Source organism: Phacochoerus africanus, chromosome 3 (genome assembly GCF_016906955.1).
Source record: "Phacochoerus africanus isolate WHEZ1 chromosome 3, ROS_Pafr_v1, whole genome shotgun sequence".
NCBI classification, from domain to species: Eukaryota; Metazoa; Chordata; class Mammalia; order Artiodactyla; family Suidae; genus Phacochoerus; species Phacochoerus africanus.
Window position 1 is genome coordinate 33,237,676 of NC_062546.1, and position 16,969 is coordinate 33,254,644.

The window sequence follows — 16,969 nt, forward strand, 5'->3', positions numbered from 1 at the left end:
TCCTCCACCCCACCTCCTCCTCCTCTCCTCCTCCTCCTCTCTCCACCCCCCACCCGCCCCCACCCGCGCGCTTCCGCCGCCTCCCGGCAGCTCGGCACTGCCAGCCTCGGCCTCCACCGGGCAGCCCGCGAGCGCGGCGGCGGCGGCGGGCGGCGGCGCGGGCGCTCCCGGTAGCGGCGGGGCTCAGCTCCGGGCCTCCTCCTCCCCTCGGCCCCCTCCTCCCACGGCTCGCCCCTCCCGCCCACTTCCAACTACCGCCTCCGGCCGGCCGAGGGAAAGAGGGAGTGGAGCCGAGAGAGAGGGAGCTCTAGAGGGAGGGAGGGGACGGTGCCTTGGCTGACTTTTTTTTTTTAAAGGAGGGTGGGGGTGGGGGGTGATTGCCGGTCGTTTGTTGTGGCTGTTAAATTTTAAACTGCCATGCACTCGGCTTCCAGTATGCTGGGAGCGGTGAAGATGGAAGGGCACGAGCCGTCCGACTGGAGCAGCTACTATGCCGAACCCGAGGTAGGCACTCGCCTTTTCCGGGGGAAGCGGGGTGGCGGCGCCCGCGCTCGGCCCCGAGCTCAGGACCGCTTCCCTGACCGGCACCCGCCCCCCACCCCAGCCGCTCCGGGAAGCCGCCTTTTCCACCCTCCTTCGACTCAAATGGGGCTCTTTTTTATACGACACACTGTTAGCCTTGAGATAATATTAACTTTGTGATCAAATATTGACTTGCGGCGCCTCCAAATCCTCTTCGTGGCCGAGCCACGCACTATCCTAACAGAGTTGTGTTTGGCAGCGCGCGGCTGGGGAGGGGTGGGAGGTCGGCCGGCGAGGGGGTGGGGAGCTGGAGAGGAGAAGGTGGGCAGGAGCTGGGGGCTGAGGTAGAGGAAAAGAGTCAAAGACTTGGGGACAAAGAGAAAGAAAGTTTGTGGCTGCAGAGCCCAGCCGCGTGTAGTTCAGTTCGCGGTCCCTTCCCCGTTCCTCCATTCAATGCCTCAGGCTGGCCGCAGACTCCGCGCAGGTACTGCGTTTCGGTTCCCCTGGGGCCGAGGATGGGGTCCCGGGAGGAAGGCTGAACCGCGAGGCCCCTGGGATCGTCTCCGCTGGAGGCCGCCCGGGCGCCCTGCGCGGTGTCCCACAGGTCGCTTGCCGGTTTCGGAGGTGGCGTTCGCCGCCGCGGCGCCTACTCGGTACGCTGGCTTGAGAGTCAGGGAGACTCTGCGAAGGAGAGATGCATTGGGGGTGCCTGGCTTGGGGAAGTTCTAGGGGACCCCCGTTTTAGAATCTGAGCGAGCCGCAAGAGGGCTAGGCGCCGGCCCCCCGCTCAGAGCGGCAGCCCCCGCGCCACCTCCCCGAGGGCAGTCGCGGCGCGCTCCGGGTGAAACGGACGCAGGGCCGGTGCCAGGAGAGGGCAGGACTCCCCCGAGGCCTCCCCGGAGGCGGGGGCCTGGGCCAGCCCGGTGGGCGGGAGGTCAGGCAGGGCGCGCTCCAGCCGCGGTGCTAACGCTGTGCGCCTCCCTCCGGGGCTCTGTCCTCAGGGCTACTCCTCGGTGAGCAACATGAACGCCGGCCTGGGGATGAACGGGATGAACACTTACATGAGCATGTCGGCGGCCGCCATGGGCAGTGGCTCGGGCAACATGAGCGCCGGCTCCATGAACATGTCGTCGTACGTGGGCGCGGGCATGAGCCCGTCCCTGGCCGGCATGTCTCCCGGGGCGGGCGCCATGGCCGGCATGGGCGGCTCGGCCGGGGCGGCCGGCGTGGCGGGCATGGGGCCGCACCTGAGCCCCAGCCTGAGCCCCCTCGGGGGCCAGGCGGCCGGGGCCATGGGCGGCCTGGCGCCCTACGCGAACATGAACTCGATGAGCCCCATGTACGGGCAGGCCGGCCTGAGCCGCGCGCGCGACCCCAAGACCTACCGGCGCAGCTACACGCACGCCAAGCCGCCGTACTCGTACATCTCGCTCATCACCATGGCCATCCAGCAGAGCCCCAACAAGATGCTGACCCTGAGCGAGATCTACCAGTGGATCATGGACCTCTTCCCCTTTTACCGGCAGAACCAGCAGCGCTGGCAGAACTCCATCCGCCACTCGCTCTCCTTCAACGACTGCTTCCTCAAGGTGCCCCGTTCGCCCGACAAGCCCGGCAAGGGCTCCTTCTGGACCCTGCACCCCGACTCGGGCAACATGTTCGAGAACGGCTGCTACCTGCGCCGCCAGAAGCGCTTCAAGTGCGAGAAGCAGCTGGCCCTGAAGGAGGCCTCGGGCGCCGCTGGCGGCAGCAAGAAGACGGCTGCCGGGGCCCAGGCCTCGCAGGGGCAGCTCGGGGAGGCCGCCGGGCCGGCCTCGGAGACTGCGGCCGGCACCGAGTCGCCCCACTCGAGCGCTTCCCCGTGCCAGGAGCACAAGCGAGGGGGGCTCGGGGAGCTGAAGGGGACGCCAGCCACAGCGCTGAGCCCCCCGGAGCCGGCGCCGTCGCCTGGGCAGCAGCAGCAGGCCGCGGCCCACCTGCTGGGCCCTCCCCATCACCCGGGCCTGCCCCCCGAGGCCCACCTGAAGCCCGAGCACCACTACGCCTTCAACCACCCCTTCTCCATCAACAACCTCATGTCTTCCGAGCAGCAGCACCACCACGGCCACCACCATCACCAGCCCCACAAAATGGACCTCAAGGCCTACGAGCAGGTGATGCACTACCCGGGCTACGGCTCCCCCATGCCAGGAAGCCTGGCCATGGGCCCGGTCACGAACAAAGCGGGCCTGGACGCCTCGCCCCTGGCTGCAGACACCTCCTACTACCAGGGGGTGTACTCCCGGCCCATTATGAACTCCTCTTAAGAAGACGGAGGCTTCCCGCCTAGCTCGGACTGGACGAGAGAGGAGGCGGGGATGGAGACTTTGAGAAAGGGGTGCTGGAAAGATGCAGGGGAGCAGGACCCATCACACCCCTGCCCCGATAGCAGTCTCCCTCCTCCTCCTCTGCAGCCCTTCCTCCCCCATCTGGGCCACACTGATGTCTATCATCTTGTATAAGGAGGGCAAGGGAAAAAAGATAAACAGTCAAAAAGGAAGAAAGAAAAGCCTCAGTTTCCACTACTGTGTAGACACCTGCTTCTTTAAGCACCTGCGAATTTTGACTTTTTGTTGTCGTGGTTCCTCTCCATTGCTGTTGTTGCAGGGAAGTCTTACTTTATTAAAAACAGAAACAAACAAACAAAAAAACAAAAAACAAAAAAGAAAAAAACACAAACTTTTGTGACTCAGTGTAAAACCACGTAGTTTTAACAGAGGACAGAGTTGTACTACTGTTTAAGAAAGAGGAAAAAAAAAAAAAAAACAATGTAAGGGTCTGTTGTAAATGACCAAGAAAAAGAAAAAAAAAAAAAGCATTCTCATTCTTGACACGGTGAAATCCAGGTCTCAAGTCTGATTAATTTATGGTTTCCGCGTGCTTTATTTATGGCTTATAAATGTGTGTTCCTACTGCAAGGACCAGAGTTCCACAAATCTATATTAAAGTGTTATTGCCAGTTTTATGCTTTGAATCTTCCAGATTTTTCTTTCCTTTGCCTGATTCAAAAAAACAAACAAGTCTGGGAATGATTTAAAACCTGAGGGAGGGCGATCCTGGCTGGTTGCAAGTTGAATGAAATTTACAGTAAACACATATGTACCCATTGCCCAGATCCTACAGTTATTTCACTAAACTTGCTGTATTGTATATCGTTCCATTCAGCCACACCTCCATTGGTCCATTTATCTGATTTTCTCAGATACATTTCAAAGTCACTTTCAGACTTCAGTACACTTCCCCCAACACTTCTGCAAGCACATCACTTATAGAATTCAACATTGTTCAAGCTTTCTTTTTGAATTCCGAGTTGAACTTTACATTCTGTGAAACTCACAGATCCCATGTGAACCATTCTGTTCTGCGGAGTTGATGCAGACGCCAGAGAAAATCACATACTGGTATTTTCTAGTGGGACAATGAGAAGGTGCTGTTGTCAACATCCTTGGGCCCTAGGGCTGGCTTCTCTGGGAAGAAGCTTGGATTCCCCCCCTCCCCTTTTTCTTTTCCTGTGTTTTCTATCCTAGGTCGCCTTTCAAAGCAGGGCCCCAGTTGGATTTGCAAATTCTGGGCACATCCCTTTGCATTTTCCTCACTGCCTCTCAGCATCCCTTCGCCCTTCTGTGGAACTGGGACTCTGCTCAGATTCTATGGGGCCTGAGGCCTCTCTCTGTCTACACTCCTCCAACCTTCCTTCTCACCCACCCCCACCTTCACTTAGGTGTTCCGTACTACCTTGATAGAACCTGCTGCAATTCAGGAGTAGTGAGGCTTCTGGAACCATGTATCTGGTCTGGAGAAACAAAAACTTTTTCCTGGGAATGGTTTTATAGGGGTCTCAGGGTCATGGTTGAAATCTTTTAATATTGGTACACTGGGGGCAAGGCAGAGGTCTAAAGGGATGTCTTGCGAGGCTCACCAGGTGCTCCTTGCCAGCGGTGGGATCCCAGGGTCTTCAGCTTTGCGCCCTCCCCCCAAATACTGCCCCTACTTCAAAGCATCCTGCTAACCCAGCTTGACAAGGGGGGAGGGGTTACAGGGCCGAAGGGAAGAGTGGGTATGTGGTGATTCTTAAAGGAAACCTCAAAAGTATAAAACAAGACCCAGACTAAATTCTTAACAAATTGTACTGCAGCTCCCCACAGAAGGCCGTGGGACCCTAAGTCTGCCACCAACCAATGTGGAAACCTCAGAGGCAAACCCAGCCCTGGTGAGGAAAGGGAGCCCAGCTTTGGCTTTGCCCAGGGCATCTGCTGGCACACAATCTGGCCAGGCGAGGGCAGGAGCCAGAGGGGTCGTGGCCCCAAGACTTGGGGCCATCCAAGGCGAAGATGGTTTGCAATGGGTCAGAGACAGGACATTTGGCCTCAGGTTTCTAAGCCCAGTGTCCTGTATCCGAGACCAGACAGATGAGCTTCTCCACCATCCAGGCATGGAACGTCCCAGCTTCCTTCATTCATTCACCCCAAGCCTGGATACCACCTCTCCAGGATCCTCAGCCACCTTGCGTGGTCTCTGCCCCTGAAACCCTGGCCTTCCCACGCGCTGGAGGGGAGTTTGCCCTGGCCTCCGCCTCCCGCCTCCAAATCCCTTTTTAACAGGCCACATTGTCCCCAAGAACACAAGGAAGAGAAATTGGGGAGGGGGTGGGGGGGATCCGGAGGCCGCAGCCAGCAATCAGGGCCGCCTCTCCCCCCCCTGGCAAGGACACACACGTCGTGAGCCCAGCCTGAAATGTGTTTCATTATCACATAAAAGGCTCCCGTGGCGAAGGAGCCGAGAGGCAGGGCCGGGGGCCGAGTGCGGGACAATGGAGGCTGAAAGCGCTGCCCTAACCTGCTATGTTTCCTATCGCACGCCCATTGTGCGAGGGTCGTTTTAAACTACTTAGCGCGCCCCCCTCCACTGATCCCGGCCGATAAGATATAGTTCTGTCCGAATACATAAAAAGGATGTCGGGGAGCCGGCCGCTCCGGAGGCTTTGCTGCGCGTCCTGCGTCTTTCACACACCCCCAGACTCCCGCCCCAGCCCCTCCCCCCGCCGGGCCCCCAGCTTACTAGCGCTCAGGCCGCCCTCCGCCCGCGTCCCCCAACTCTGCCTGGTAGGGTGCAGCGCTTCTTTTTCCCTCCCTCTCGCCCTCTTTTTCTTCCCTTTCCCTGCGCCATCCGCGCGCGGGTTCAAACAACCGTGATCTGTGAATAAACAGTCAGTAAACAACCGAAAAAAACATTCTAGATCCGAATTCCAGGAGGGTAAACTTTCCACGCCACGTCACACTTCAGCAAATTTGCACAGATATTATATTGCCTCCCCCTCCTTTATTATTCTTTTTTTTTTTTTTTTTTGCTAGGAACCCATTGTACTTAACTGAATTTTATAACGCTGATCGATATCTTGGTAAAATATTCATTTTTAAACTAGCGGGCAGTGAAATCTTTGCTTTGTGTGCTAAAGTCAACAGTCGCTCGGTTTGAGCTCAAATAAATGCGAGGATTCCTGGGCTCGGAGCAGTCGGCCGCCTCCCTCCGCGCGCTGGACGCTCCGCCGCCGCCCGCCCGCCGGCCGCACAGCAGGTAGGGAGCGCGCCCGCTTGGGGGCCGCGCCCGGGGCCCCGCGGAGCCTGCGCCCCCCACTCCCTTCCGCGCGCCTCCCCTCCCCCAGCCAGCCCCTCTCCCTTACCCGGGCTCCGACTCCTGAAGGGCGGGGAGAGAGTGAGAAGCTAAGTCGGATACCCGGGTTTGGGAAGAGGTTTTTTTTTTTTTTTTTTGCGGGGAATTCTGAGGATGCTTGGTGTGGGAGGATCAGGGTCCAAGAGCTACACGTTCAGACAGAAGCTGGCTCCTGAGCACAGTTGGAAAGTTTGGTGCTGCCCCGAAGCGCCGGCGGAGTCACGACAAGCCCCTGCAATCGCTTCGGGCTGGGGATTCGATCCGAGGGTCGCGTGCCCCCCTAGGACAGTGGGGAGGCGGGCGTGGGGGCCGGCTCAGGTCCCGGGCTGGGGATGGTGGGAGACCATGCGCTGGTTCTGGGAGGTTGCAGAGCCAAGGCCCGAGCGTGGGCGCGCACGGGTTCGAGTTCCACCTGGCCGGTTCCAGGAAGCCGAGAGGCCCAAGCGGCGGCGTGGGCCCGGCGCGCACGAGTAGGGTAGAGGCAGAGCCTTTGGGAGCGGCCAGGGAACTCTGCATTCTCGCCGCCGAAAAAACGGCAAGCGGCCTGTAAGCAGAGCGCGCGCGGCCGCAGGCAGGTCCGGGAGCCTCGGGGCCACGCGCCGGGCCCTGGAGGGAAAGGCTGAACCGGCCCCAGGGCCATTCATCACTCACGCGCTCTGCTCTGGCCCCGGACGCTGGGTTTGGAGGATAGGACAAAACTGATCGCATCTGTCCGCCGCCTGCGGGAAGGCGGCGTCTGGAAAACTAGTGGTTCCGAGGCTGCCAGCTTTCTAGGGCTGGTAGGAAAAACGTCTTTCCTCTGGGGCCTACCAGACACCCTCCCCCGAAATCTGCATCCCCCATGACCTTTTGCTTTCCAAGGCTTGGTGTCCGGCTTGGGAGAGGCTTGCCCCAGTTCGGTCAGTATGGTATTTTGCCAGGACGTAAGTCGCACTAGGTCAGGGGCAGCCGAAATTGCCTGCCGCCCCAACAGGAAAGTTACTTCCGTCTTGTGCAGCGGTCACCCAGACCCCCAAACCCAAAGGGGCAGAAATCGGTAATTGGCAGGCTCAGTTTTGTGGCCACCTCCACGTGTGGGAACACTGGGCACTCCCTACCCTCCTTCCCCCCCGCTCCCCAGGCCACGCGCCTCAGTCCACCAAGCCCGCAGCCCTCCAAGCTCGGCTCCGGCTCAAGGAGCTGGTTATCTTCCCAGAACTAGATGGCCCGCCTGCAGGACACACGCGAGGCTAATCGTTTTTAAATAATTAATGCCTCCCCGTTCCGCTGGTAATGCGCGGTCTCGTATCCGTCAATTACTTGTCATTAGATGGTGTCGCCCCACGGCCTTCCCTCGGGCCTTTGATGGCACCCGGTCACCGCGCCCGGCCCCGCTCCACGGCCGAATTCAAAGTTGCCCGGCCTTTGAGAGCTGGTGCGGAGTAGCCGCGGCCCTTAATTCAGTGCGAGTTTTGAAAGAAAGACCCTCGCTGAGGAGATGTAATCTTCCAAATGGCCAATTTAAACGCCTGATGTTTATCGCCTGCCTTCTCAGGGCATTAAAAAGACAGGCCGATCCTTGGAGCTTTGGGGGGGGGGGGTTACTATGGGGGTGGGGCAGGGAGAAGCGAGAGAGAACGCTTAATAGGGGGAGGGTGGGAGGGGGGGTTGCTTGGCTTAAGAAGGCACCTGGAGGTATCTTGGCTTAACCGGCTTTCTCGGGGCAGTGCACCCTTCTAAGGATCGGGCTCTGAGATCTTCCTGGCTTGCCGAGGTGGTCGCCCAGACAGAATCTTATGAAATGTGTCCTGTAGACTGGAACTGTCACAAGAAAGCAGCCTGGCCTTGGGGGCAGGGAATTTTCATCCAGCGCCAGGTGATAGGAAGGGAATGTCCTCTGAGTCCGCCACCCACTAAATGGCTGCGGTGACCTCTGGTGTCAGTAGTGAGGCTGGGGTCCACAGACTTACAGGCACTGAGTCTGGCCACCCCTCTCCCACTCCCCCACCCCCCGTAGCAGAAGATGGAGGTTTCAGACCCTAAATGCCTCTGCCAGGTCAGGGACACAGTGGACACTAGTCCTGGCCACAGCCCATGGCAACCCAGGCCAACCAAGGGTAGGTGGAGCGGAATTCTAAAAACAAAAACACAAAGGAAAAACTCTCCAAAATTTGCTGCTCGCTTTAATGACTTATCTGCTGCTTCTTTTCCCTGTCAAAGGTTCTTTTCACAGCAAATAGATATCAGAGGGTCTCAGAGCCTTCCGTGCCCCCTTTTGAGTGAAAACAATGCACTGTGTCTAGAGCCCCCCTTGACTGCAAAAACAGCTCCCTCTCAGCTGTACAGATGTCAGACTGCACGTTTCTTATAGCTTCTACCCCCAGGACTGGTTCTCCTCTGCAAAGAGGAGAAAAGAAGAGGTGAGGTGAAGGAAAAAGTCAGGAGGCAAGTGGGAGAAACTATTTTAAAACGGATGGGGAAAAGCCAGCCGACACAGGCCTGGGAGTCGGGTCACCCTGGGGGTCCTGGGCTGCACTTTAGGCCAAGTCCTTTCTGGTGCAGCCACGATAATTGGAATTTGGGGGGAGGAATTCCTTTTTGATGAGATGCGCCACTGGATATGGGCAGGATGTCACAGGCACCTCCAGAGACAAGCAAACGTAAACTGCATGGAAGAGATGAGGTCCCAGTGGCGCTCAGTAGGGTCCCCAGCTCCTGGCAGGCTGCTCCTCCCTCAGACAAAACCCCTGGGCAGAGCTCTGCCCCAGCCTTCCAGGGGCTGCCTCAGAAGCCTAAATCCTGGGGCATCTTCCCCCTCTGTCCACAGCCTTCCTGCCCACTCTCTCATCCTTTCTCTCCTTTCTTCTTTAAAACAATCATGTGTGTCCCCCCTCGCCCCCTCCCGCCATTGTATTTGTTGATGACCTAACACGCTCACACCAAAAGCCACACACAGAAAACCAACAACGTGGGATGGGAGGGAGACCAATTATGAGTGAGGCTAACAAGCGGGGAACACCCAAGTTGAGGCCGGCTGTCTCCTGGGAGACTGATGGAGGCTTCTTTTACAAGCTGTCATTCCACCCGCCCCGTCCCTCTTGCTAGACTGGAGGTGATTCTAGCCTCCCCTCCCCCAGTCCTGCACCCTTGTGGCTTAATCCAGATTCTTTGTACATCCTCTGCAGGAGAGCTGCCACGAAGCACCTCGAGGGCACAGGTAGAGATGACAGCGACATTTCACGAACGCATCTTGATAACAGTGTGCTTCGTTTCTACACGAGTGGCTGTTTCTGAGCCACTGCCAGCAGGACAGGGACTGGTCAGATGGCACTGGCACACGTGCCCCCCTCCCTGCCAGATTCCCATTCAAAGACACTGACTTACCCTCCCCACACCTGTCTCTCTCTTTATCAAAAGAAGGTGGGGGTATTTTATGGGCAAAGAACACCACTGAGGGCCGGACTACTGGAAAGATGGACACAAATTAAGTTGCATTCGCTCATGCAAAACTAGAGGTTCTCACATCCCCTTAGGGCAGGTGCCTGGGGTTTAACTCTCTTGATGCTTAATTGGAGGCATGGATATTCCCTGTGATGCCAGGATACTGTGCCAGCAATGCCAGGTTCATTTAACTGAAACACGTCGAATGAACTGAGAGGCAAAATTTCCTCAAACATGTATGTGTGAGGGAAAAATCCTGGAGTGTTATGCAGATGAGATCTGTGGAACAAGAGTTGCTCCCTGGTTTTTAGCTCTACTTGCTTATGCAATTCCACCTCTGCTCGCCTAAATGGTCAAGGACTAGACTTTCTTCATAGGTCCATCAGCTCTCCCATACTTTCACTTGTTGGAAAAGCGGAAAATCCAGGTTTCAAGAATGAGCAGGAACGTCTTTTGGATGGAGGTTGGTGATGACTCCAGCAATTCGAAATGGAACTGCAGGCATGTGATTTTCTTGCCTGTGAATTTTGATTTCTCATGTCCTTAGAAATATGACTTCAATTCGTTAGTCCTTCTCTTTTCACAGAACAGACATAATTACAGAATGGATTTTCCTGAGAAATTTTTGCTCACATAAAGAAAAGCATGCCGTTCCCATTTTTGAAGCCTTGGGTGTTGCAAACACCTTACCTGAGAATAGAAAACATAGTCTTGGGAAGTATTTGGAGGAGCGAGCTTGGGAGGAGCTAAGGCATGAAGTGGGAGCTGGGGAGCTGGGGAGGGCAGAGGATGATGGAGTGATGCTTTCTGTGCAGGACCAGAGTGGAGTGTCAGCCGGGACAGGACCTGGGTCACAGGAGCTCTGAATGGGGGCCAGAGACGTCCTTAGCAGAGAAATCAGGAGGCCAAAGCCTGCACACTCTACTCTAATAAAAGATAGGACCCTCTGCTGAAGCTTTCTGCCTGCCTTACCTTCTAAAGCCCAATCTAAGGAATTTAAATGGAAGGAGGTCATCTCTACGATGTATCTTCTGTTTGGTGTGCAATTCTGAGCTCCTTCAAATTGAGCTGTTTACACACAGAAAGAAATTGCAATTTCAACACCTCTGTGGCTGAGAAAATTATCCTCTACCCAGAAAAATGAGTCCGTTTCTTGACAAAACATGTGCCGTTCTTTCTACCATCCTAGTGTTTCTCCAGGTCTTGCCAGACGGTCACTCCTCGTGATCACAGCTGTGTTCCACCCGCCACAACTGAGGGAGTTCCCTCTGTGCCAGGCACCATGCCAGGTGCCTTTGTGAACAGGATTTCATTTAAGCCCCACCTCCACCCCCAGCACCTGTCAGATTTTAGTGGTGATGGGCCTGGGTGGAAAGGAATTGGAGAAAAGGCTCCAATTTCAGAGCTCAGCATTCAACTCAAATCTTTCACCTCTGTTCTTGCAACTTCTGGGTTTCTACAAGCTGGGCACAGACCTCTCCGATTCCAATGCGATAGGAGCCTGCTTTGGCCGGGACCCCCAGGTTTCCAAAGTGAGTTGAAAGGGGTAGAGGGAGGAGCCCGAACTGTGAGAAGAAGGCTGGAAGGAAACCAGAAGGTCTTAAGAGGAACAGGTTCAGGCACTCCTTGGAAGGGTGGCAGAGCCCTTGCCCACAGACCTAGCCAGGGTCAGGGTGTCTGGGGCCCAGCTGACTTCTCTTTTTTCTTGGAATTAGAATTCCCAGGTGACTGTGGCCCCAATACCGGCCAGAAGATCAATCAGGCCTGGGCCAGGACTCCTCCTTCTCCAGACTTCAGGGGCCAGCTGGGTAAGGCTGGAAGGGAGGAGAAAAGAACCAGTAGCTCGATGGCTCTTGCATTGCATTTAGAAAGAGAAAATGCCAGAGAAGAGGAAAATGTCAGGGGCAGAAACAATAACCCAACACACGGGCTTAAGACCACACTTAAGAGGTGCAGCCTATCAGCTTTACCCCTTACTGGGATTTTGGATCAGGGGCCAGGAATTCCTAAGACCCTCATGCCTCTGACCTCCCCCTGACCCGCACCTGGTGGCCGGAGAGCCCAGGTGACAGCACAGCTGGAGTGCAGGCACCGCCCACAGCTGGGCACCGGCACGTCCTCGCTGGCCACAGCTGCAGGAGCCGCAAGACGCCACCCCCACAGCCACCTCCCCCTCTACATACAAATGCAGATGGGGATAAACACCTTTCTCTAGGTTGGCCCCTGAATGGGATGTGGGCCTGCTTCCGACAGACACTCAGGGAGTCTGGGACCCAGCGATCAGTAGGCCCACAGTCTAGGGGAAGGGCGCTATCCACCCCACCCCTGGGGCGTGAGCACCAAGCTGCACACGGGCACATGGGTGTGCAAGCCAAAGATGGCTGACGCCTTCCTGTGCAAGCAACCCCCTCCCCCCCGGCCCCCAGCGTGCAGGTCTCCTTTTCTTTCCAGATCCCTGGAAGATAAGTTCCCTGGACGGTCCATTTTGGGTGGTGTGGGATTTCCTGCAGATGCGCCCCCCTCCCCTGAAAATTTCAGAGCAGGCTCTGGACAGCTGGATCCTAAGGCCAGCTCTGCACACGCACACGGATGTCTCAGGCAGGCGTGACCAAATCTTGGAAGCGAGTGGGGTTCTAGATTAAACCATACTCCCCCCTCAAAGCTGATGATGGAGGCGCAAGACTGGGGTAGTGAGGACGCAGTTACCCACGGCAGTTACCCACGGCTGGATAAGGTGCCCAGCCTTCTGGAGTCAGGGATCTGCTCTGCATTTTATGGTCTCTCGCCTTTAATCGCCCCTCCCTCCCACCAGCAGAGTTTGCCAACTAAAGGCCAATCTCTCTTGATTTCTTTGCTTTAAAAGGACATTTCGATTCACCCAGGCAGACAATTAAATCCCCTCCTTGCCTCTCCCTTCCCAGAGCTCACACACAAGATGCCTCCCTATCTCCTGCCAGCAGCGAGCAGCAGGAAGGAGTTGATCCCAGGCGCTAACCCCCAGTTATCAGAAGGCCCGGCTCATTCGGGGGGCTCAGCTCTGGAACCTGAGGAGATCCCTTCATTGATTGTGGAAAGCGCTGTTTAGATTTTGCTCTGGCTCAGTAAACAACTAAAAGTAACTGAGGGATTTCTCCCTTGCATCCGTCAGAATCTCTTTCTCTCTTTCCCTCCCCCTCCCTCCCTTGTTCCCTCCCTCCCCCTCCCCTTCCCTCTCCTTCCCTCTCCCCCCCCCCCAGCCTCCTTTCCCCCTCCAGCTCCCTCCAGTCCTGGAGGTACTGTCAGACCACAGCCCTTTTCTGCGCCTTCAGCTGCTCCCCACCCCCGCCCCCGTCCCAGCAGCTGGGCCTTTTAGGGTGGCTCTGCCTTCCTCTGAGGATTTAGGTTTCTCCTAAGGGGACACAGCCTCCCAAGTCCCCAAATCTGTAGGGAAAGTTCACTTACAGGGACTTGGGCCCCCTATTCTGCCAATTCCAGTCCCCACCTGCTAAGACACACTCCAGGGTTCACCCCGGGCCTTTCCTCCCTTGCCTCCCTGCCCCCACCCCAGCCCTGCCCAGCCCCTTGGCCTTTGGTCAGCTCTTGGCCACTCAGACCCACACAGCTGGAGGTGGGGGCGGTCGCCCTGGGCGCTGCCGGAGTGCTGCTTCTGGGTGGGCAGCCGTGGTCCTGGACGCAGCCATGGTCCTGGGATAAAAGCCAATGACATTGGCAAACTTACGCTGATGATCAATGCTTTTAGGTTCTGAGCAAGACCCCCACTTCCTCCTCAATCAGGAGTAGAGGGAGCGTGGCCTCCTCTGAGCAGACCGGTGTGTCATTCGCTCTTTTCCAAGAAGAGGTTTGCCCGAAGTCATCTTGGAGACATCACACTCCGCCATCTATTTGTGTAAAATAAACAGAAAAGATAATTGCCAGTCCGCCACAATGGGAGAGATCAGGACAAATCCAGAACAATGATCATTTTAAATTCAATAATTGTAAAAAAAAATTAAAAGCCAAGTAATAAAAGAACGAGTTTTCCAGCCAATCTGCTCCGGTGGTGTTTTCAAAAAAAAAAAAAAAGAAGAAGGAAGTTTCTTTTTCAAAGTTGGTAAGATTTCAAATGACATTCCTTTTTTGTTTGTTGAAACCCCTTCCATATGATAAAGAAAATATTTTGCAGATGAGATTGCCTCCGTACGCTTTTTCAAAACCAAGCAGCTTCAAGCAAAAAAAAGTTTGTGAAAAATCTCACCAGTGTAATTTCTGGATCTATCCTTTCCCAGATGCCAAAACTCTAATATCTTTTCATTTTTGAAAGTCACCAATATTGTTCGTAGGCTCTCCATTAAAAAAAAAATTCTAAAAAGGAAAACAGACTTTCAAATTTGTAGCTTTTTAGGATTTAAAGTCGAAATAGTTTTCATAGCTTTGAGTGTTTCACAGCAGTGGACAGAAAGCAAATATATATATATACACACATATTTTTTTCTTTAAATGAGAGGTAATATGAGAAACTAGAGTGCTGTTTTATTATATAATTACCCCTGGACAGACCAATAAAGTATGTCACTTCTTTGCTCCTTACCTTTTCTAGCACAGTTTTGCGAAGGAGTATAAAATGCATTTGGGGTTTTGATAGGTTTATTATGTGCCAATGTATCTATTTGATGAGTCCCAGCGATCTCTGCGAGTTGTCTGGTGTATAGGGTGTCAGAGGATTGCCGTCTACGCGTGCTTGTCTCTGCCGTGGCCGCTCCCACGCAGCTCCCAGCACCCTGGCTCCATGGTTGCTAATGGTGGCATTTTGTTAAATATCGGCTTTGATATGATTACAACTAATCACCCATTTCACTTCATGTTTTTCTCTGAATTTTATGTTTGGTAAAATCGCTCGAGGGTGCTAAACGTTTCCTTACAAAGACTGTCTCTTTGTATTTCTCAATGTTTGTCTTTCTAGCTATGAAATGTACCCTAACAGCATTTTGGGGGAAGTGCATATATTGATCATTTGGGGATTGCTTAAAACTACTCATAACATGCTCTTTAAAATGCTTCCGGATGAGAATAGAATAGATTCTATGGAGAATAGGAACTAGTTTGCTTTACTGCCTTCCTCTGGGCCGTGTTTGGGCGAGTCCCCCCACCTGCAGAGCGGTTCCGCTGTTTTTAATAGGTCACCGCTTCTGCAGTCCGGTGGAGGCAGTGCTACGTTTGGGAAAATAATTCAGGACAAACCCGCAGACATGATTGGGACTGGGTAACCTCTCATGGCCCTCTGAGGCAAGCCACATTCTGTTTGGTGCAAGAGGCGAAAAACACGAACCTAACAGTGTTTACCTGTGTATTCAGCCATGAAATTGAATATTATCGAAGTTGAAAAAATGCAAATCAAATTAAAACCAGGGAAAATTGTCTTTGGAATTACAGCGGCCTGGAGCCCCCAAGTGTTTGCTTAAATTGAAGCATTTAGAAAATGAAAATCCTCGAAATTGCCCCTCTCTGCTCCCTCGCTCCCCCCACCCCAGGAAGGAAATTTATTTCTAAATTCTATTTTTAATTCTACTGCAAAGATACTGAGGCTTTGACACCCATCAAAACCCCGAAGCAGTAACTGCTGTAATATAACTTTTTTTTTTTTTCTTAAAAATTCAGTGTCTCACTTTGCTTAAGCGTTATTGAAGTCGGGCCCCGTTTCAGAAACGAGCGGCCCGCGGTTCTCATTCCCAAACGAGGCCGCTGCCACTGGACTGGCTGCTGCTCCCCGCGAGCTGCCAGGACCCTCTGCTGCGGCCCCGCCGCCGCCCCCTCCCCGGGTCCGCACAGCCCCGGGCGCGTATCGGGCCGCGGTGCCAGCCGATCCCGGAGCCCAGCCTCCCCGCGCGGCCGAGCTCTCGCAGGAGATGCGTGAAGCACGGAGAGGTGCGGGGCCGGGCGGAGGATGGGGGCTCAGCCTCGCCCCCTCGGTGCTCACTTGGCCGACACAGACGCCGCAGGGACCTAGCGGAGGAGGCCGCAAAAGGAAAGAATCAGATAGATACTACTTAGGGGCAAAAGAACAACTGAAAAGCAACAGGCAGAAAGTCATTCTTGCCTTTTCCAAGTTCTAGAGCGCAGGGAACCGACCCCAGGCAGCCCACCCACCGGCCCCGGGAAATCCCACCCGCAGGCGCCCAGACGCCCGCAAGTTTTGCTCCCCCGCCCAGTCCATCTCCCTCCGGCCTCGGGAGAAGCGGGCAGCAGCGCCAGGTCCCGCAGGTGCCCAGGCCGCGCTGCGGCGGCCGGACCCGCGGGTGGAGCGGCCCCCGGCTCTGCGCGACCCGCCTGCGGTCAAGGGCGGGAGCGGGACCTGGGCAGCCACGCCCACTGGCCTTAACCGGGACGTGGGGTCGCAAGGAACGTGCGTGGCTGGGATGCGCTGCTGTAGCCCGGGAGCTGCTTTCCTCTCCTTCGTCGCGACCTTTGAGGGATGCGCTGCCTCTGGTTGTACCCCATCCACCGACCCCAGCCCGGGAGCCTGGTGCGGGGCACGCCTGGGGCTGCGTGGCTCTTTCTCTCCGGGGAGGGAGGACGGCTGGTGGCCAAGGTGTCACTCCGTCCTCCCTCCTGGCCTCCTCCTCAGACCTCGTCGGTTGAGGGGCAGCCCTGTTTCAGAAACGCAGGAATTCCGGTGCAGACTGCCCTGCGGGGGCGGGCTGGGGAGCCGCGGAAGCCGATTTATATGGGAAACCTTCCCCTGCATTTCCTTTCCAGGAACCCCTGCCTCAAGATCAGCTCAACACCAGCTGTGATCGTGTTTTGGAGATTCGGGACCCTATTTCCAAAGGAGAGTTGCGGGGGACAAGTTTCTGTTTGTTATTTTCAAAACCAAGCAAAGGAAACAGCAGCCAATTAAAATGACATATTTTTATTCGCCTCGGCACGTTGTCAGTGATTTGCCCCCGGGGATCCACAATTTTCCCAAGCCTGTTAACGGGAGACGATGAATGAGGGCCTCGTGTAATTTAATTTTCCTGTCACACTAAATAGAGTTACATTGTCAACCTTAGATCTACTCTTACTGATAGGATCGCCTTGTTTTGCCATTTGCACCATAAAGACCCCCAAAAGGGACACTATATTGTGACCTCTACTCTTGAATTATTCAAGAACTTAATGACATTTTCCATTTTAAAAAGGGAACTAATTGCCATTGATGTAAAGCATGTGACCTTCTCTGGGTGCCCAGTATGAGAATGTTGCCATCTGTATGTGGCCAGAGCTGAGCTTCGGAACTGCAGGGCTCGGGCCAACATAGGAGAAAGATGTGAACAGAAGTGGGTGCCAAAGGGACCCCGCC

The 16,969-nt window shown here is 55.2% G+C and overlaps 1 protein-coding gene and 1 long non-coding RNA gene across 2 annotated transcripts; both read left to right on the forward strand.

Annotated features, from left to right (window-relative positions):
* The first annotated feature begins 358 nt into the window (after positions 1–358).
* Positions 359–3,535, forward strand: FOXA2 (forkhead box A2). Its single transcript, XM_047771587.1, has 2 exons — positions 359–504; positions 1,524–3,535. The coding sequence occupies exons 1-2, from the start codon at positions 418–420 to the stop codon at positions 2,826–2,828; spliced, it is 1,392 nt and encodes a 463-aa protein (XP_047627543.1). The 5' UTR covers positions 359–417; the 3' UTR covers positions 2,829–3,535.
* A 2,486-nt stretch (positions 3,536–6,021) lies between these two features.
* Positions 6,022–16,545, forward strand: LOC125122805 (uncharacterized). Its single transcript, XR_007133908.1, has 2 exons — positions 6,022–6,135; positions 16,384–16,545. It is a non-coding gene; the product is annotated as an uncharacterized LOC125122805 (long non-coding RNA).
* Positions 16,546–16,969: the final 424 nt, after the last annotated feature.